The sequence below is a fragment of the Chamaea fasciata genome, unplaced genomic scaffold (genome assembly GCF_029207755.1).
Source record: "Chamaea fasciata isolate MVZ Bird 193981 ecotype frontalis unplaced genomic scaffold, bChaFas1.0.hap1 SCAF_20, whole genome shotgun sequence".
NCBI lineage: Eukaryota > Metazoa > Chordata > Aves > Passeriformes > Sylviidae > Chamaea > Chamaea fasciata.
The window spans coordinates 7,508,358-7,527,774 of record NW_027094105.1 but is presented as its reverse complement, the minus strand read 5'-3'; the positions used below and the strand labels follow the sequence as shown (position 1 = coordinate 7,527,774).

The 19,417-nt window shown below is 48.9% G+C and overlaps 1 protein-coding gene across 1 annotated transcript; it reads right to left on the bottom strand.

Annotated features, from left to right (window-relative positions):
* Positions 1–1,442: 1,442 nt before the first annotated feature.
* On the bottom strand, positions 1,443–19,277 carry ADAMTS13 (ADAM metallopeptidase with thrombospondin type 1 motif 13). The gene is made up of 29 exons (XM_066201532.1): positions 19,166–19,277; positions 18,786–18,852; positions 17,698–17,981; positions 17,410–17,551; positions 16,927–17,063; positions 16,283–16,366; positions 16,081–16,205; positions 15,671–15,817; positions 15,202–15,336; positions 14,532–14,682; positions 13,826–13,930; positions 13,248–13,399; positions 13,084–13,147; positions 12,442–12,568; positions 11,956–12,104; positions 10,490–10,610; positions 9,767–9,847; positions 9,336–9,517; positions 8,780–8,915; positions 7,057–7,186; positions 6,262–6,451; positions 5,905–6,022; positions 5,463–5,592; positions 4,412–4,616; positions 3,654–3,936; positions 3,034–3,180; positions 2,404–2,580; positions 1,892–2,076; positions 1,443–1,619 (listed from the first exon to the last, which is right to left on the bottom strand). The coding sequence occupies exons 1-29, from the start codon at positions 19,229–19,231 to the stop codon at positions 1,461–1,463; spliced, it is 4,179 nt and encodes a 1,392-aa protein (XP_066057629.1). The 5' UTR covers positions 19,232–19,277; the 3' UTR covers positions 1,443–1,460.
* Between the last annotated feature and the right edge of the window lie 140 nt (positions 19,278–19,417).

Below are 19,417 nucleotides of genomic sequence, written 5' to 3'. Positions count from 1 at the left end.
CCAGCTCTGCACAGTCGATCTGGAACAAGAAATAGCAGTGAGACTTGGGATCCAGAGCAGAGTGGGAAGACAGATCCCATCTGCTAAAAGGTTACAAAAAAAGGGATTAAGGAAAGGATGTCTTTTCATTACCATCTCCTGTCAGACAGGAAATGAAGGCCCAGGGCCTGCATCACCCACGCACTGCAGAGGGATAGCTGATGTATCCAGCTCCTCGAGGATCTCACTTCAGGAATCTATTTTCTGGCTCTTCCAGGAATGAGACGTAAATCTGGAGGCTGGCAAGCAAAAAACTCCAGGTTTGACCAGCAAAAAAAAAAAAAAACAAAAACCCAGCTATTAATTAAGAAGAGTATTTGTGGTTGTAGAAGGATGTCAGAGAATCCAACTGAGAGAAAGCAGGAGCGGGGTTACAACTGCCCAGGCAGGACCATTTATTGCAGCCAGCATGAAGAGCAAGTGCAGATGTGTCCAGCCAGGCTCCAGGTGCAGAAAAAACCCTTAACGCAGTATATTGTGATTTTAAGGAGGATGACAGATTTGGACCAAAGCACAGCCCAGTGTTCAAGGTACTAAAAAAAAAAAAAAGAAATAACCTAAAAATACATTTAAATGAAACTTGTGTGAATATTTGTGACTGCTCTAAAACCCCTCTTCCTGCCACAGCTTGTCCACGGAGCCTCAACCACAGCTCTTGTCAAAGGAAGATACAGATTGATAGCACAGCTACTGTTCTTATCTGAGCAAGTCAGACCTGGCATCAAACCTGGGATTAAGAGACAGAATTCTTTTATTTTCTCACAGAAAAGAAGTGGTGGTACCACTGTCAGATATCCAACAGTAGCACCACAGAAAGGGCGGCTGGGGAGGGACCTCAGGATGTCATTTAGTCCTCCCACATAAAGCCAGCTGTCACTTCAGCCAGCTTCTGAAGACATTCAAGCTTTGAGTGACCAGTCCTAGGGTGGCACTGCCCACCCCACACATCTCCTTGTGCTGGCAGTTTATCCTCATACACATCTTTGCCTTCTTTATTCCGTTCCAGAACTTCACTGTGCCTCAGATTTGAGGGGCATTTACACTGCAAGAGAGTGAATTTAATGGCTAAAACATTACTTGTGCTGTACAGTGGTTTATACTGGAACACCAAGAAATCAAATGACTGTCCTAAAAGGTCCCACCACATTACAGGGGCACTGATACTCCAGTGCCCAAGTCACCCCCTGCAGATGTGTAAACTGCATTAATGCCAACCAAATCAGACAGAAAATCCATATGAGGAAGATTTGCTAAATATTTGGGGGTTACATGTCCTTTGTATGATCTTTATCAAGCTGAGACCCCAAAGGAATCAGCAGACTTTGTTCTTACTCAACAGAGGAGGAAGCAATTGTGAGATTAAAAGTGTGCTGCGAGCAGGCACAGCAGTGACTAACTGGGCCTTTCTCAGGGCAGTGCTTTTATTTGGGCTCAATAGCGTGATATTCAGCCCAGAAACGGGTTCTGTGATCTTTAACATTTTCATGGAATTCAATTTCAGCCTGGCTTCCTGTTGACTGCCACAGGAATTGCTGCTTCCCTCGGAACACCACTGTCTTCATGGTGCTGACATCCCGGACCTGCAGGAAGAAAAAACCAAACCATTTTATCTCAGCAGGCTACACATGAAATAAGTACCTAAAAAACACTGGAGACTTGCAGATTGGTCACTCAGGGAAAAGCTGTGCCACCAAGGTTAGAAGAAATAGAGCTGACATCAGAAACTCTCATTCCCATCTACAATTACACAACAGAGATCAGAGTCCCTGAACTGTGCATCTGGGTGGAAATCTCTAATGGAGATGGGTTTGTTCCCATCCAAAGCACCCCACTGGAGCTCCTGCCTCCTCACCAGGATGTAGTTGAAGTGTGTGTGGTTGCCCTCGGGGCCCAGGTCAGTGTTGAGGGCGCGGATGGAGATGCGCTGCCGCGGAGCCACGGTGATGAAAGTCCGGCACACCACCCCCTGCCTCTCATCAGGCAACTGCACAGGATTCACTATCTCACCCTGGGGGCCAAACAGCTGCTGGTCACAGTCTGACAGGGCAAAGGGAGAAGAGAAAACGGCTTAGAGAAGTATCCAGCACCTCCAAGAGAAGAAATCACTTAAATTAAACACATGCAGAACAGTTTCTGTAGGGATTTTCACCTGGGAACCTTCAAGCATCAGCAAACACCTGTGGGGGGTTTGCTTTAAAACAAAGGGGGAGCCCACAATTAATACTGATTCCAACACTCCTAAAGAAGGGGACTGTTAGCTGCTAAAAATGAGGCAAGGTTTCCATAGATTTCCACAGGCAACCACCATTCATGGAACTCTGTGGGCCTTCACCTAAAGCAAGAGCAAAGCTTTCAGTACGGTACCTTGGTAATATTTTTTGGTTGCAGTTCTGCTGCTGTACTGCAGAACGACCCCGTTTCCTGGCAGCACAACGCGCTGTTTCACAATCAGTGTGTTGGTTCTGGAATTTATCAGTGACAGAGGAAGCTTCCTGCAGCCTGTCCGCCACATCATTCGCCCAGAAAACAGCAGGACCTCACCTGGAATGGATGAGCACAGGGCCCAGAAACACTTTTATTTGAAGTCAAAGCCACAGTCTCTCTTATGCAGGTCTGGAATCAAGTAATTTCTGCCTCTTGTTTCTATCTTATCAAAATCTGTCATGAGAACAGGCCAGTTAACTGATCTAACTGCTGATTCCAGCTAGAGGGTACATTAGTTTTAGAACAGGCCAGAACAAGGAGCTTCTTTAACCCCATAAGCTCCTTTCATCTCACATCTGCCAACAAAACAGGTAAGAAACCACTGTGTGAGGGGAGGACAAGCAGCATCTTCATTTTGCTCCATCCGGCAACAACTTGGTGGAACAGAAAAACTGAATAAAATGGTTTCAGAGATTACAGGGGCTCCCCAGAGCTTCTCAAGGCACCAGAAAATCTGGAGATGCAGCTTTGCCAAAGGGCCAGGCCGGATCCCAGAGCTCCGGGCAGTACCTGCAGTGCAGTTGAGGGAGCTCTCCAGGATGGTCACCGAGATCTCCTCCCTCAGGGGACGCCCGATGGCCACCGTGCAGCCCCTGCTCTCCACTCCTGTCATGTTGATGATGCCAGTGGCATTGAGAAAGAGGTTTCCACAGACACCTGGACAGTAGAGACAGGTGAGAAACACACCCAGAGGATCTACAGGAAAACAATTCTCGTTGTGGCACAATGAACAGATAAGGTCACGTATTCTGGGTAAAGCACAGGAAGAGTCATAGAATCCCAGAACCACAGAACATCCTGAGCTGGAAAGGACCCACAAGGGTCATGGAGTCCAACTCCTGGCCCTGCACAGGACTACCCCAGGAATCACACCATGCGCCTAAGAGTGTTGTCTAAACACTCCCTGAAGTCTTGAGCTGCTGTCCCACAGGCTCCGCAGTCAAAAGAGTTTTGGCAAGCACAGGGAAGGGAGTTATTGTTCCTAGCTCAGGTAACATGGACGTGCTGGAACAGCAGGTTTTCCCTCCCAGCCAGATGTATTCCCTCCCATGCTCCTGTCCCTGTCTGGCAGCAGGATCACCACAGCCCAGCTGCACACAGGAAGCTCCTTTTGGCGGTGATCTCCTCACCTCCACCGGGCTTTGTCTGCTCCAGAGGGACATCCAGATCCTTGTGTCTGTGCTCTTTGGCAGCTGCAGCTGTTGTCAGGTGTGTGGCTGGTGTCACTGGCTGCAGCTCTGCCCCAGGGGACAGGGTCCCCTCCTGCTCAGGACAGGGCCCTGCGGAGCAGCCACGCACCACGATGGCCTTGGGGAAGCGCCGGCAGAAAAGGGGGTTCACGGGCTTGTGGGTCAGAGAGCTGAGGCAGAAATCCTGCCTGGTCTGAATGCCATTCCCACAGGATGTTGAACACTGCAAAGAACAAACCCACAGGCTTTTGTTGCAGCATTGCAGTTGGTGTTTGGAAATCAATGCATTGATAAGCTCACGCATGATCTGGGGGGGGGTTCACTGATGCTCTTCTACCACCTGCCCTGTCAGTGCTCTTGTTCCATCAGCTATAAGATGCTCCACCTTCCAGGGGACCTTCCAAACTATATATTTAAATTGCAGAACCACTTCCTAAAAAAAAAAAACCTCCCCCAAATATCTGCATTCCAGGAGAAAACATGCCAAAACCATTTCGAAGCTGCAGCCAAAACTTTAGCTGAGGAAGGTGGGAAGCAAACCTACAGCTGCTAAACACAGGGCAGTAGAAAGGACAGAAAACATCCCTGGAAACAGTTCAGCATTTCTGTGGGAAGCCAAGAGACAAGGCAGGAGTTGTTATTTCTCCCCAGGGAAGGGAAGAGCTGGGAAAGTGCTGCATCTGAAGGGGAGCAGGTACCTCTGACCACTCGCTGAAGCTCCACTCGTAAGAGCACGTTCGGATGACACAGGGGACACTGGTGAGGGGCTTCTCTGCCACAGGGCACAAATGTTCCTCCTGCAACACCTCCTGGCCATGCAGGATCTGCACACAGGTGACCAGCTGCACTGCTAAGCCCAGCCCACAGCTGGAGGAGCAGGGCCCAGCTGGGGTGACCTTCCACCTGACAGGGCAGGGAGGACAAAAAGGGAGTTAGTGATGAATCCCCACCCTGCCTCTCACTGCAGAAAAGGCACTGCAGCTCCCTCACCCTTCCTCCTTCTTCATCCTCTGCCTCACATGGTCTGTGGTACTTGGACTGCAGCCTGGAGCAGGTTTGGAGTTGGATACAGAGGGCATTCCCATTTTGCCTGCAGCCCACAGATTTCAAATCCACACTGAATCTTACTCTGTGTCCATCACTGCCCTCCCCAGGGTGACACTCGCAGGCTTAACTGCAGAAACAATCTTATCTCACTCCAAAACACACACACCACTGAACTCTGAGATCAGGATCAGACCCAGAGGCCCTGGGAGTGGCATCCTGTAAGAAAACCTCCAGTAGCTTTCCAGTCCCACAGCAAATAGGGCAGGGCAAGCTCACCACAAATCCGAAGGAAAGTGCAATGCATTTCCTTCAGTTTTCAGAGCAGGGGTTCCAGATTCTGAGAGTATTTAATTCTTGCTACTTTCCTTGATGCTCTGTGGAAACTGTACAGCTGGCAAATGTGTCACCACCTTTTGCAGCCATGGATTTGTTCCTGCTTCCCCAGAGTAACAAGGGATCGAGAGGTTTTCAGTTCTTCTCTGGACTCAGCCTCTGAGTCCTACACTTATTTCTGTCTGAGATGGACCAGCCCAGGAAAGACTCTGACTTTGCTGAGTATGGAGCAGTGCTACAGTTTTTGCAGCTGGCTGTGCTCCCAGAGAAGGGGAGAGTAGCCTGACCCTTCCTTTACCATGTCGCTGCAGACAGAGAGAGAAAGGAAAGACCCCTCACTGTCTCATTGTCTCCTGGTAACTGCTTTACCTTGGTGGGCAGGGGTTGAGATCACAGATTTCCACCCTGCTCTCTGGCTTTGGCACTGGCTGACAGTTTTCGTCCTGGGTTTCTTCTTTGGTGTCAAAAGCCACACAAACATAGTGCAGCTGAGTCTTACCTAGGAAGGGAAGCGATCTGACTGCATGGTTTGGATGCAAGGGTTGAAAATGGATCAGAAGTGTCACATCTGTGCGTACAAAACAAGCAAACTCTGCCCAAGCCATGGTACTCTCACTGCACTCACCCCCCCAGCTCTGAAGCACAGCAGCAGCCACACCACCCTCTAAATTATTCTGTCTGAGCCTGTTCCAAAAGAATTGTGATCACAGCTACACTTAGAACTGCAGAGGAGGAAAGGCCCCGAGGTTCCCAGGCACTGAACTCACAGCTACAGCCAAACAACACTTCCCTCAGCACAGAAAGGCCTCACCTCTACCACAGGAGACAGAACACTCCCCAGCTACAGGGCTCCAGACATACACAGTCCGATTTTCCAGCTGGACATGCCCATGTGACTCCAGAGGCTGAAGTAAGTGTGCATCTTCCTCCTCAGAACAGAGCAAAAAACAGCTGCCCTAAACAAACCACCACGATGAACTGAGGAATCCAGCAGCATAGTTAAAGAGGGATGGAGCTGTCTAAAGTGACAGGATGAACTTTTAACTGGGCAGAGCAGTGGTGTAAACCACCCTGCAGGCTCCAGGAGTAAGCTGGTGGTTCTTAACTGGTGGATAAAAGTACAAAGCTCCCAGTGAGGTTCCTGAAAAGCCAAGCCAGCAAAACTCACTTTGTCCCAGCCCAAAGGGCAGACATTGACCACACATGGCAGAAGGGAGAGGGGTTTTTCTTCTGCTGGGCACAAGCTGTCATCCACCACAGTCTCCAGGCCAGCATGGAACTGCACACAGGTCAGGTTCTGCTGGGCAACTCCAGTCCCACAGACAGCAGAGCATTCATCTCTCTGAGACAGCTTCCACCTAAGAGGGAGGCAACTGCATCACCCCAATTCCCATCTGGGTCAGGGAGGTTTATTACTCAGGCCACTGGTTACAGAAATGGGGCATGCAGAGTATTCAGCTTCTTGTTTGAAAAGCTTTGTCTGGATGTGGCTGAGGGGACAAGTTAAGTCCTTTCACTGACAGCTTTCAAGGACTAAAAGCACCTAAGCTAAGGGGCTATAGTTCACAGTGCAATCACTTTTTATTGGACACTAAAATGTCTCTGAGGGCAGGCTTGGCCCTTGGTCCTCCTTCCCAAATAATCAACACAAGGGTCAACCCTCTTTGTTGGCACCATCTTGGAAAGGAAGTGAGAGGCATCTTCTTCTGGCCATACCCTCAAAGTCCCTTCATTTAGCAGATTACTGTAAAACACTGAAGGACTATTTCCCATTCCTTCAGCTGACATCCCAATTATCTCACAGGACCAGGAAAGACAAAATGTGGTTTGGGATCTGTTATAATTAGGAGGAAACTACTTCATACTTCTCCTTTTTTTTTTGACCTTGCACGACACAAATACAGAGCCTGAGTTAAGTGGCAGAGAAAAGTAGGAATTGAGCTGAGCTCCCAGGAACACCAACCTGTAGAGGCACGGCTCCAGGGCACAGGGCTTGTGCTCTGGGAGGGGCTGTGGCAGCCCCAGACAATGCTGATCCTCTGTGACTTCATTCTTGGTCTGATCAAAGCACACGTGGGTCACTGGCTGCACCCCTGGGACATAAAAGGAAAAGGAATTGAAGTTTTAACCAAAGTGAACAGCTCCTCTCTGTTATGGAAGGCAGATGCAGGAATACAGGAAGTCTGATTTTGCTTTACTCCATCACCTGGATAAGAAAACGGGGTGTGTGGGAATTCAGACCTCCTGTAAACACACAAACCCCTTCTTTGTGATATAACAAGAGTTTTAAAGTGATCTTCCAAGGTGAGCACCTCAGCAGAGGAGAAGTTTGACTGATAACCCACTGCCAAATTGAAAAGGTTGCTCTAAACTGGCCTTTTGAAAGAACAAGGATATCAGTCATAATTTGGAACAAACTCCTGCTAATGATATGACTGATGAGGGACAGCAAATAAGCTCTAGGAGGGAGCTGCTTTTAAATGCCATCGTGTAGAAGTGACCAGGTAATATCACCACACAGCCCTTGTGCTCAAACAGCACCAACCTCCTCAAAGGCATCACCAACAGCCAAAACCAGAGGCACTGGGAGAGAAACTGGAGAATTCCAGTGCCTGCAGCAGGCAAGGAATGAAATATTCATAAGCTACAGCTATAAAGAAGATTTTTAATGATAATGGACATGAAAAGCAAAGCAGATGAAAAGTCAAACTCAAAGAAATTACAAGCAAGGCTAAAAGGAGTCTCCTTTCAGTGAATGGGCTAAAAGGAGAGCCAGGCATTCCGGAATCTCAAGCAGCATAACCCTGAGCACCAAATGTCCAGAATTCACCAGCAGCCTTATCTTTGCTCTACCCTCCTTGTTTTATAATAATGGCTATACCTAAGGAGGGTTGTGCATCACTTTCAGCCCTCAAAGTGCAATTTCAGCCCAGATTCCCAACTTTCTGTTACTTTAAGTCCTGAGTTTCTCATTCTTTTTTCTGTTTGTGGCTGCATTAGCTGGGGGCTCTGGAGCATTTTGAGCTCTTTACTTCAGGGTTTCAGCAATCAGTCCACCTGGGGGATTTGCTGGAGAAAAGCTCTCCAGGCATAACTAGTTGTGTAGATTGACTGCCATAAATATTCATTAATGCATTTTCTAAATCCTTGTCACAGAAGTCTTGAGAGGCCTGGCAGTGTCATCTGAGTTATCTGGTAAACAAGGTGTCAGGCCATCTATCAGAGTGAACTGTTACAATCTGCATTATGATTCCTTCAGGGAGACAGAAAGGATTAGCCATGGCACAGGAATAGAATGCTAAGAAGGAAGTTTCATAATTAGCTCTGAGGCTTTAGTTAGACACCAGATACCCCTTTGGTCTCAGACTTCTGATGTTTAGCCAAACTTCAAATTACAGTCTTCAGTAACATTGAAACATCTCAGGAAATTATTTAGTCTTAAAACCAAGAGTTCAGTGAAACCTGTTTTAAAATCCTCTCCATGATCAAACATTTTCAGTATCATTTTGATGATTCAGCTCATTTGCTGATTTGTTAATTTAATTCAAAAGCTCTACCACTCTTTCCTTTGGTTCAGTTGAGCACAAGCAACTGCAGCAATCTTCTCCAACAATCTGCTTTGAAATTCAGTTCAGACCAAAGCAGAAGGCTCCATAAAAAGTAGGGACTGAATCCTGCTGCCTCACCTTCCCCACAGGTCGCTGAACACGGGCCCTGCTGGGGAATCCACACATGGGTCAGGTTCTCCCTGGGGACAAAGTAGCTGAAGGTGATGTCTGGGTTGGTGACATTGCCATATTCTTTTGTGTACCTCCTGTAGACCTGGGGAAGGAAAAACTGTGGTCAATGCACAAGAAAACTTGGATTTATTTCTTAGGATGGAGGAAGGAGAAGCCAGTCTCTCTTCTTTCCATCCAATCCTCAGCCTCACTGCAATGCCTCAGTCCCAGCCAGATGCAGTCAGAGCACCCACCCTGTGAATTTGGGGCACTGAAAGTGATTAAGCCAAGCAGAAGGTTTAACTCAGTGTGGTTTTCCCCACACAACCACCCCCAGAGCTGCAGGAAGCCTGTGGGCAGCCATTCCCAAGAAGAGCAACACTATCACTCTCCAGGGAACCCAATCTCCCCCAGCCTTGGACACAAAGTCACCTGAATCCACCACACCTGGATTCTGCAGCAAAGCCACCCAAACCAGGCCACTTCTGACTGGCCCCATTCCAACTCTGCTGCTTTAATTCACCTGTATTTCAATTTCTCCCTGTGTTGGCCCATCCACGTGGATTTCCTCCAGGCTTGGCAGGCTGTCCTGGGTGAGAAACACTCGGTATTTGATCTGCTTGTCCTCCAGAGCTGACGGGTAGGTGACATTCTGTGAGATTTTTCCTTTTCCAGCCACCACGTACTCTCCTTTAACCTTGACAGCTGGAGAAGCCAGAGGAGCAGTGAGGTTAAGAGCCATGATGTGGTCACCAGGATCTCCTGGTGCTGGGAGCTGCTGGCTGCCCATGTGGTAGGAACCAAGTCTGATCCAAGTTTGGCATCCCATGGGGCTTCCCAATGGAGAGCACCCCAGAAGCAAAATGGAGCACCAAAAATTCCATTTCTTTGTTGTTTGCACAAGCTCCTCTCAGCCCTGCCTGCTTCCCCTCCTCTCCTTTTCATTGCACTCACCCAGGTGTGTGAAGAGAGGCCTCCTGTTGGTGACATGGACCGAGGTGGTGTTGCAGGGCAGGGACAGAAATGTCACGTACTCTGGAAGGGTGGAAAGGGGAAAGCTGTTGGTCACCTGCCATCCCTGAAACTGTGGGAAAGGATGGGGATTGCCAGCTCGACTCCTAAATTCACCCTGACCCTGCTCCTTGCCTGGAACACAGTGATGGTGACACAGCAAACACAACTGAGCTGCTTTCTGTGTCCCGTTGTCACATTTCTTTGGTTCTTTTTAGGTTCTCTGCTAATATATCTACATGAGACTGCAAGAGCCAGACCAGTTGCCAAATTTAACATCTCAGGAAGCATGGACAACACTCTCAAGGACACGGTGGGACTGGTGGGCTGTCCTATGCAGGGCCAGGAGCTGAACCCAATGATCCTTGTGGATCCCTTCCAATCTGGGATATTTATCATTCTGTGATCTGATATCACTCCCAGCTCCCAACAATTTATGGGACTTCCCAAAAAGTTACGTTTCTGATCCACATCCAGAGAATTATGACAGAAAAAGGCATTCTGCCTACCTCCCTCAGCACTGACCACCCAAAACCCATCGCCACACCCTCCATAAAATGAAATCAAGCAGAAGGGAGAAGTCATATACAGAAGATTTGGGACACTGACTGCACACAAACACACAGCACACAAACAGAGCAGAGCCTGAGGGGGAGGACTACACACCTCCAGCTTTCCCTTCTGTGTAGGATCCACTCACTCCGGTGCAAGTGGAGTTGTCACCCCCACAGACCTTGCAGGGATCCATGGCCTTCCTGGAGCCCATCTGGCCGTCACACCCGAACGCCTGAGCAGAGGGGAGAGTCTGTCAGCCTGGCCTCTTCTGAGAAAACAAGCCAGCAACAGCAACATTGCCTGAGCTCCTGAAACTGCCCTTTCCATTTGGAATTTGGATTCAGGAAGACAACAAAGAGAAAGATGGGTTTGTACCTAGAGCTGCCACTGGACAACAGCGTGCAAAGCCAGGGGCTGGGAGGTCTTAGCTGAGAGCACAGCTCTCAGTAACTGTGACATTTTCTTTCCCACAAGAAGCAGCCCAAAAAAATCTCTCCTGTGACCTAAACCTAAAGCCCTGTGCTCTCTTCTACGAACTCTTTCTGGAGGGAGGGAGGAAGGGAGGAAAAAACAAAAGCCCAGGAGAACACTAAACATGAATGGCAGGTTCTAAAGGAATCTTTAGCTCCCCAGACTCCAAAGCCAAACCTATCTCACATCACTTCAGTCCCATGGAACTCAGAAGAGAGATTCTATCCCCATTCCCACGAATAAGACTAATTTACACAAAGCTACAGGAGGATCTCAGCAGGCTTAACAGCAAAACATGTGCAACTGCTGAATTTATGCTGGAGCCACTGATCCCCAGGCTTTGGAAGCTGCCATAACATGCATATTTATCACTGCTGCCAATAAAACAGCCAAAACCAGAACAGGTTGTGCCTACACCCTCTGCTGTTCATGGGGGGAAACACTCCACAAAACATGGTGAGCACGAGGATAATGAGAAAAACATAAAATTTACAGGGAGTATTCTGGGAATGTAAAGAAACAACAGAAAACATCCACCCGGGTCAGCACTGAGCAGTTCCTCAAATGCAGACAGCGCGGGGGAGTTGGATCCAAGGTCATCAGGAAAGAATGCCTTCCTCAGGTCCAATGCAGAAAAAAACTCCACGAGTTATACTTCAGTTTCGATCAGCAATACTCCAAAAATCAATTTGTTGCCTTGTGATCCCCAGGTTTTGCTCCTTATCTTGCCACTGACTCAGTGATTCAAGTCATGGAACTTCCCTCCAAGCCAGTCAGCGTTTTATGGGGCTAATTACAGCAGGCAAGCTGAGCAGCTAATGATGTCTCCTCCACCAACACATAAACCAATTGCTTCTTGGATTAGGGATGAATAGCCCTGTGCGGTTACTGCATAATTAGCAGAATGTCTTATCTAGAGGGCATTGGATGCACAGACAGAACAGTAGATTTTTGGACTCCATCCAACACACCAAGAACAAAACTCTCTTCTGAGGAGAGCTCTTTCTGTCGTTTGGGACACCGTCTTTTTTCCCAGCACGATCTCCCCTGACTCCTTTGGTGCAGATCACCTGTCAGGGGCTCACCTGGACTCCCCAGTCACTTACTCTGCATCTCCCCATCACACACAGGTGGAGATCCCCGTGGTGCTCCGTGTCATCCTGCTCACACCTGGTTCCATCCAGGAAACTGTCCCCGCGGCTCACCATGAACTCCTTGCCCACAGCCCTGCACATGTGCTTGCAGAGCAGGTCCCCTGGAGCAGGCAGGCACAAGGAAGGAGTTACTCTCTCAGGAAGGCACATGGCTGCTCATCAAGCAATGGGGAAAAGCCCAGAGAGGCTGTGGACTCCCTGGAAGTGCCCAAGCCCAGATTGGACAGGGCTTGGAGCAACCTGGGATAGTGGAAGGTGTCCCTGCCATGGTGGGATGAGTTTTAAAGTCCCTTCCAACCCAATCATTCTGAGATTCTGTGATCTCTCAGAAAGCACCCAGGTTTCATGTGGAAACCAAAGTACTCAGTGAAACAGCCTTTTCATTGCAAAGTACAGACAGGTCCATGAGCACAAACTGAGCTTCCAGACATTCCTTACCTTTGGCAAAGCCAACAGCAGAGGTCCAGGTATAAAAGGACGGAGTTTCTACATCAAGGTACAGTGGCTTTAAATTTGTTGCTGCACACTGTTCAGTCATGAAGTCCTGCTGAGTGATCAGACAGGCCTGGATCCCAGAGAGATAATTGAGTAAGGAAAGGAAGTGACTGAGCACTGACATTTAACCCTCTAGCTAAAGGCAAAACGCAGTGGCTGGTGACTAAAACACTCAAACAACTGCGAAGAAAGAAAAACCACTTTAAAGGGAGGCTGCAGGAGGTGCAGAGAATTGTGCTTGGAAGCTGCTATCTTTGCAATTTATACAAAATAAATAGATAAGGAAAACAGGAATAATACAGGAAAGCACCTCTGAGGAAAACCATCATTGTGAATCACTATTTTCTCAGCATCTGTCCTACTCTTGGGGCATAGAGAAAATGTTTCATTACATGTGAACAATGCTATTAAATAATCCTGCTGGCCTTCCATGGCACAAATACCTCTCCTGCCGTCAGACAGATGGAGGCTGCACACGAGGTCTTTACCAGAGCAGTCAGTTGTGGGAAGGACAGTCACAAAACACCCAGCCCTCAACAGATTCAGCAGTAAGACAGAAGTTCAGATGCTGCTGAGCTCCATTACCTGTGTATTGCACACCTGTGCTTCCATGCTGGCACCGTGGCACTCCTGCCCCCCAAAAGCAGGCCTGGAAACGACAGAATTCCTCAACAGAGGCAGGTTTGTCCCAAGCAAAGACGAAGACTCAGCCCAGAGGCCCTGAGCACAGCCAGGTGCCCACGTCTCACCTGGGGTTGTTACAGAAGCGCTGCCTCAGCACCACCCCCCCACCGCAGCTGCGGGAGCAGGGGGAGAGGGGGCTCCAGGCTGACCAGTGCCCATGGACCACAGCCATGGGGTTCAGCTCCTCCAGAGAGCTGCACTGACCCTTGGAGCACCACTAGGACCAAAAACACACAGAACTGGCAGCAGTGAACACAGCAGGGCTGGGGTCTAAAAGGTTGGCACAAGTCCCTGTCTTTGGCAGGGCAGTTACAGAGAATCCCAAGGTGAATGAGGCACCTTCTCACAAAAGGCTGAAGAGTCCCCTTCCCAATTAGGGTCTAACATAAGGCTGGGGTCAAAGCAAAGAGCAGGGAGGTCATTTCAAGTAGAAGGAGAGCTCAGATGTCAGGCTATAGAACTGCAAAGTGACTCCAGAGATAAGGACAAAGTGGAAAGACCAAGACCAGGGCATAATGGTACCAGTTTAGGACTGGTTTTAGCTCCCTGGCAGTGAGTGCCAGGTACCTTCCAGACACTTGACAAAGCTTTGCTGTCTGAGCTCCACAGCCCCCACACCCACTCTTGGTGGGAGCCCCCCTACCTTGTTGATCCCACACTCAGTTCCATCCAGGAGGGGAACCAGGAGCCGAGTGCAGCTGGATTTGTCTGCTGGCTCCACATGGCATGAGAGAACTTTACAGATGTCCTGGTGTGACAAAAAAAAATCAGGGAGTTCAGGGAGTCAGGCTCAACAACACAGCAGTCCCAAGAGTCTAAATAGTGCATGTCCCAGTGATGCAAGGTCCTTCATTTTTCCTGCTGTTGGCCAAAAGCTGTGGGCAAGTCAAAAGATCATCACTGTAGTGATCACCAGCTGTTATGCTGGAAGATGATCAACTGAAGCAATTAAAGTTTCACCCACCTTAGTGTTTCCTCATTAACAAAACATGTCCAGATGGCAGCTATTAAACATGCTGTGCTTCGCAGACAAAGGGATTTGAGCTGTGGCAGAGAAGCTGGAGGAATCCAGCGAACAAGAACTCCCCAAGGCAGGACCCTGAGTGGGTGCACCCAGCGCTGCCAGCTGTGCACAACAGCACAACTGTGCAAACCTTACAGGAGATGTATGAGGAGGAAGGAGGTGATGGAGAGAAGGGAAACATTTTGAAAGCTTTGCCAAGAGATCTGTGGCAGAAAAGCACCTTCTATCCCTTCAGAATAAAAACGCTGCCAGCCCCTTCTCCCGAATTTTGGCTCCTGAGCATTTCCCTGCTGCCCCTAGCAAGACAGACAAACTTTCTACCTACAACATTGCTGTCAGCGAAGGTGCAAGCTGTGGCCACACTCCCAAAGGCTATTTTACACTGCTCATCTGCTCCGTAGTACAAGCCAGGCTTCCACCCCGGGATGCTGCCGTCCATGTCCGGCAGGTCATTCAAGCAGCTTGTTTGGCCTGTACTGATAGAAACATGAGGAATAACACTTTCCCAGCTGTGGGTAGTGAGGACAAGGACATGTTTGCAAGCTTGTGCTGAGTTTCACTCTGGGAGTTGGCTGCTGCTTTCCCAGACAACACATGCTCGCTGTGGGCTGGGATGGATTTAGTTGCAGCAGCTGCCTGGAGATGCTCACAGTTCCCTGCTGCTGGAGTTCAATCCCATTCCTGTCCTGCACCCAGCCAGCACAGCCTGCAGTGCCTGTCTGAGCCTGGATGCTCTGATGTTGTAAATAAAATGTGCAGGCTGAGCCAGTGTCTGAGAAATCCAACTCAGCCCAGGCACATCAGGCACCAACTAAAGCCACTTCCACCTATGTGAAGCAAAAAACTGGGTTCAACCTCAGCAACAAGTGCTAAGAAATAAACAAGCCCCAAGCTTTCCACTGTTCCTTATTTTTCAGTAATTTTTTTTTATTCTTTGAGTTTTTCTCTCCTAAGCTCCCAGCACAGGGAACTGAGGAATTCAACCATTCCCTTACCTGACAAGGGTCAGGAACTGCTCCCGACTGCACGGAGACCAGGTGAGGTCGATGCTGTTGTGGTTTCCTGCTGAGCCCATGATGTAACCACTGCTGCTGCACAGATTCCCCTCTCCATCGTGGGCAATGCCAAGGCTGCAACAGAAGCAGCACAGAGCCCTGAGGAGAAGAAACCCAGAGGCTGGATTCCCTCACAGCCTGCCTTCTCTAAGCAAGGACTGAGCTCCCTCTGCAGCCCTTCCTTTTACTGCTGTCACAAAGGGTTTGTCTCCTCTTTGCAGCTTCTAATTGTCACAGAACATGCAGGAATGCAAAAAATGCAAGGAACTCTTTCCAAAATAAGCCATGATGATGACCAAAAGGGTTAGAATAACCCGTGGGAAATTCCCTTTTATGTCAAGAGGTCCTTTTGCTTCTTTCCTTAAACTGTTTTTACCTGAATAAAACCTACTGGCAGTTTCCTACTGACCTGTGCCCAATCTCATGGGCTATGGTGACTCCAAGGTCAAAGCCAGTGTCCTGGGTAATGACACAGCTCCAGAAGGAGGAGCAGACTCCCCCTAACTGAGTCACTCCACGAAGATCCTTGTTCCCATCAGGCAGTTCCAGGTCAAACCTAAAGTAAGGGAGACATAGAAAGGAAAGAGCAAAGAACCCTCACAACTGAAAAAAAACAGATCTAGACATTCAGCTGAATTTATCTGAGCTTTCCTGCTCTAGCTTTGCCAGCTATCTAACATTTCTTTTGACAGGAGTGCCCACTGCCCAGATTTTGTGATGATTCCACGTTAAAAAATCCTGATGTCCTCAGAGAAGCAGAACTGAAGAAAACGACCTAATCCTATTTCCCAGTCCCTCCCAGGGCAGGGAGCTCAGCACCTGGTGATGTAGAGGACAATGTCAGCATGCTGGGGGTCAGAGTCGTTCTGGGGGTTCACCTTCTTGCTCCACTCACAGACGCTGATGAGGGAGGAGGTGATGTTGGTTGTGATGTTCACCTCTGCCTGCAGGGAAGGCACAGGTTGGCACATTGCAAACAGCTTTGAGCTTGGACAACACCCAAACACAGCCCTCCCCTTACCTCTGGCTCTCTCAAAACCAGCATTTGCATGAGGTGAACTCTGAAATGAGCCCCCAGTGAGGCATCTCTAAGCAGCTCTGCTCCCTGAGAAGAGACAGAAAGGATTCAATAAAGAAGAGGCCTTGGGAACTCCCACTCCCTGTTCCCAAAAACTGGGCTGCACTCATGACAAAGGTAACTACAACACCAATATATGTCCTAAAAATGTGAATAAATCTGTCAAGAGATGAGAAGTGGTTGGATTTGTCAGATACTCTGAAGCAGAGAGAAGGATCTGCATGAAGTTTCAGAGGGTAGAGTGAATGCTAAAGACTTTTCTGCAGTACACACAGAGAAAAATTCTTAATAGTAGCAAAAGAGACATGAAAATTCTGCAGTAGAAATAAAACAGTGAAATGTGAAAAATAAGATTGATTCAGTGGATTTAGCTCCATCCCACTGAAAGCAACAGGGTGAGACAACTTGCAACATTATTAATGAAATTAAGAGCTCCATTTCCTATGTGGGTTTTAAATCCTCTAAGATCTTCTTTTACTCATGCAGCTCCTTGTACAAAGGAATTTGGGGGATTTCATGCCCAGGGAAGCACAGAGGAATGCCCTGCACATGAGCAGGGCCAGGATCCCAACCACAGAGCCACTCACAATGTTCAGGTTGGCCAGGACGTATCGCTCCGTGTCCTCTTTGTGGTACAAGTAAACATCTGGCCCTGCCACCACCATCAGCTCCAGATGTTTGACAGCTGCCTCAGCCCTCTTGTGCAGGCGAGGAGGAGCCCGACCTGCTGGACAGCACAAAGGGACACCAGGAGGTTCAAATGCACCATAGAAGGTCCTACAGATCCACACCCTCTCCCCAAAGGCTGCAATAACTCAGCTGCACGTCCACCTCTCCAGGGGTTTGCCCAGCTTTCCCACTTCTGCTGGTGTCTTTCACCTGTCAGGAGCTGTAGCAACACACCTGTGCTACCAAAATAACCACCACCCACATCCAACACTCTGGTCACACCTCGGCGAGGTGAGAAAGGGTTTCAAGTCTCCTCGTGTGTTTGTATACACAAATTTTTCCTCTGAGTTCATGGAAGCAATGCCACCAGCAGGAGACAGCTCTCTCTCCATGGCTGTTACCTCTGGCTGGCTTTGCCTCTCTTGCAGCACTTTTGAAGAGGATGTGGGGGCTGGAGAAACCGAGGTCCTTCAGCAGAGCCACGTCTTTGCTCCTGACCGGCCTGATGTGAATCTTCTCCTCACCCACGGTGACAACTCCTTGCTGAAGCAGATAAAATTCCACCTCTGAGTTATTCCAAAGACATTTGCTATCCACTGGAGATGGCAAAGAGTTATTCAGTGGGTGGTTCACACACGTTTGGTGCACGAAGCTGTCAACCCCCAAAGACTGTTTCTGCTCATACTCACCAGCTGCCCTTCACAATAAGTGACTCTGCTCCTGGCCCCAGGAGGCTGCAGGGCCTTTCCACCTGCAAAGCAGTTCCCTGGGAATCTCTTCAGTAAAATAAAGGAAGAGTTCACCACCTGGCTGCTCACAAAGGAGGAGGAAAGGAGGGCATGATCCTCTAGGAATTCAAAGGCATAGAGCTGGCCCCAGGCCTGGATGGAGCAGTGCTGGACCCGACAGGGCCTAAGCCCAAAATGTTCTTCCTGACAAGGGCAAATTGGCTCAGCCACAACAAACTCAGGTACTGGAAGAGATGAAACAAGACCAGAACAAGGGGAGCAGTTACTAGAAACAAGGATACACCAACACCCAAGGTAAGGTCAATCTCCCCAGAAAAAAAATACCCTACAAATGACAACTGTGGCCTCTTGGGGTGGTGGAGTCAACAGCCAGAGAATTTCTGTGCTTTTGTGTATTCCAAAGTGAGGATAATCTGACTGGGAACGCACAACAGAAACTGGCACACAATTTATTGGAGCTTTTGCTCTCTCAATAAGGAGAATAATTCATCTAAAAATGCTGAAACAGTTTTGGTCCTGCGGATTTTATCTGAGTGGGAATTATCACAATGCAGACAAAGACACTGGGATGAGCACAGGTGAACTCACATGGGAAGGAACACCCTTCCTTTAGGGATTTGAGACTTCAAAACATACCTTTATTCTGAACTATCATCAATCCAGACCCAGAATTCAAATCTCTTTGTGCATTTATTTAAAAAAAAAAACAAACAAGTATTTAAAGTTACCCTTAGTCTACAGCTTTTGTCAGAAGATGTGTTAATCTCGTAGAAAAACACCAATAGAGAGAATGGGGACTGCAGCAGGAATGCGCAAAGAGATTGAACACATCTCCTTCAGCAGATTTTAAACTCGGGCACATCTCTTCATCCACTCTCACCCTGAAACCCAGATTGTCTCGCTTGCACCGGGACTCAGAAACACCAAATGCTGGTCGGATCAGGGGCTGGTAATCAGTGTCAACCACACGGGATTAGAAATGAACAGACAGATGTGTTCTAAACCGAGGAAGGACTGAGCCCTCATACCATCAGGCACCGAGCTGGTTCCAAAGTAAGACAAAACATCTTCCGCATCCAAAGCGCCGAGGAATTTCTGCAAGAAGAAGAAGAGCTTTACGTTTTTTTCACGAAAAACAAACGGACACGAGACTATCCCTTCCCTGGACCTAAGCTGGAAGGAGCGCCAGCAAACAGCTCAGCAAGCGCCAGTGCCAAGTCCTCGTGGCTTTACTAAGCACGGGCTGCGCAAGGGGAAACAGCTTTATCTTCGTGCTTAGCGAGCTCGGACGGAGTTTGGCTTACAACCGCGTCGTCCCTCCTTCTTTTTGAATCTCTTTTTTTTTGTTGAGCTTTTCCCAGAAGCAGCGCGGCGTTCCTGGAAGGGCCGCGCCGGAGGTCAGACTCACCTCAGGGAGCCAGCACAGCCCCAGCGGCAGCACGGCCAGCGCCCGCAGCGCCAAGCTGATGGTCATGCCGGAGCAGCCGCGCTCCCCGCGCACAGCACTAAGAGTTTTCGGCCCAAGGCATCACGTGGAGCGGAAGGGAAGAGCAAAACCAGCCTTGGAGCAAACAGATTTTGGGCAAACAGGCTTTGAGCAAACACGCTCGGAGCGGGGGCGCGGGGGGCCGCGGCCGCGCCGGCAGCTGGAGCGCGGCCG

Excerpts from the sequence above, each read along its gene's own strand:
- ADAMTS13 (XM_066201532.1), bottom strand. The coding sequence starts at position 19,231 with ATGACCATCAGCTTGGCGCTGCGGGCGCTGGCCGTGCTGCCGCTGGGG. Across the intron at positions 16,367-16,926 it reads TCCTGGCCAACCTGAACATT|GGAGCAGAGCTGCTTAGAGA; the intron begins GTGAGTGGCTCT and ends GTCTCTTCTCAG. Across the intron at positions 16,206-16,282 it reads TGGTTTTGAGAGAGCCAGAG|GCAGAGGTGAACATCACAAC; the intron begins GTAAGGGGAGGG and ends CCTTCCCTGCAG.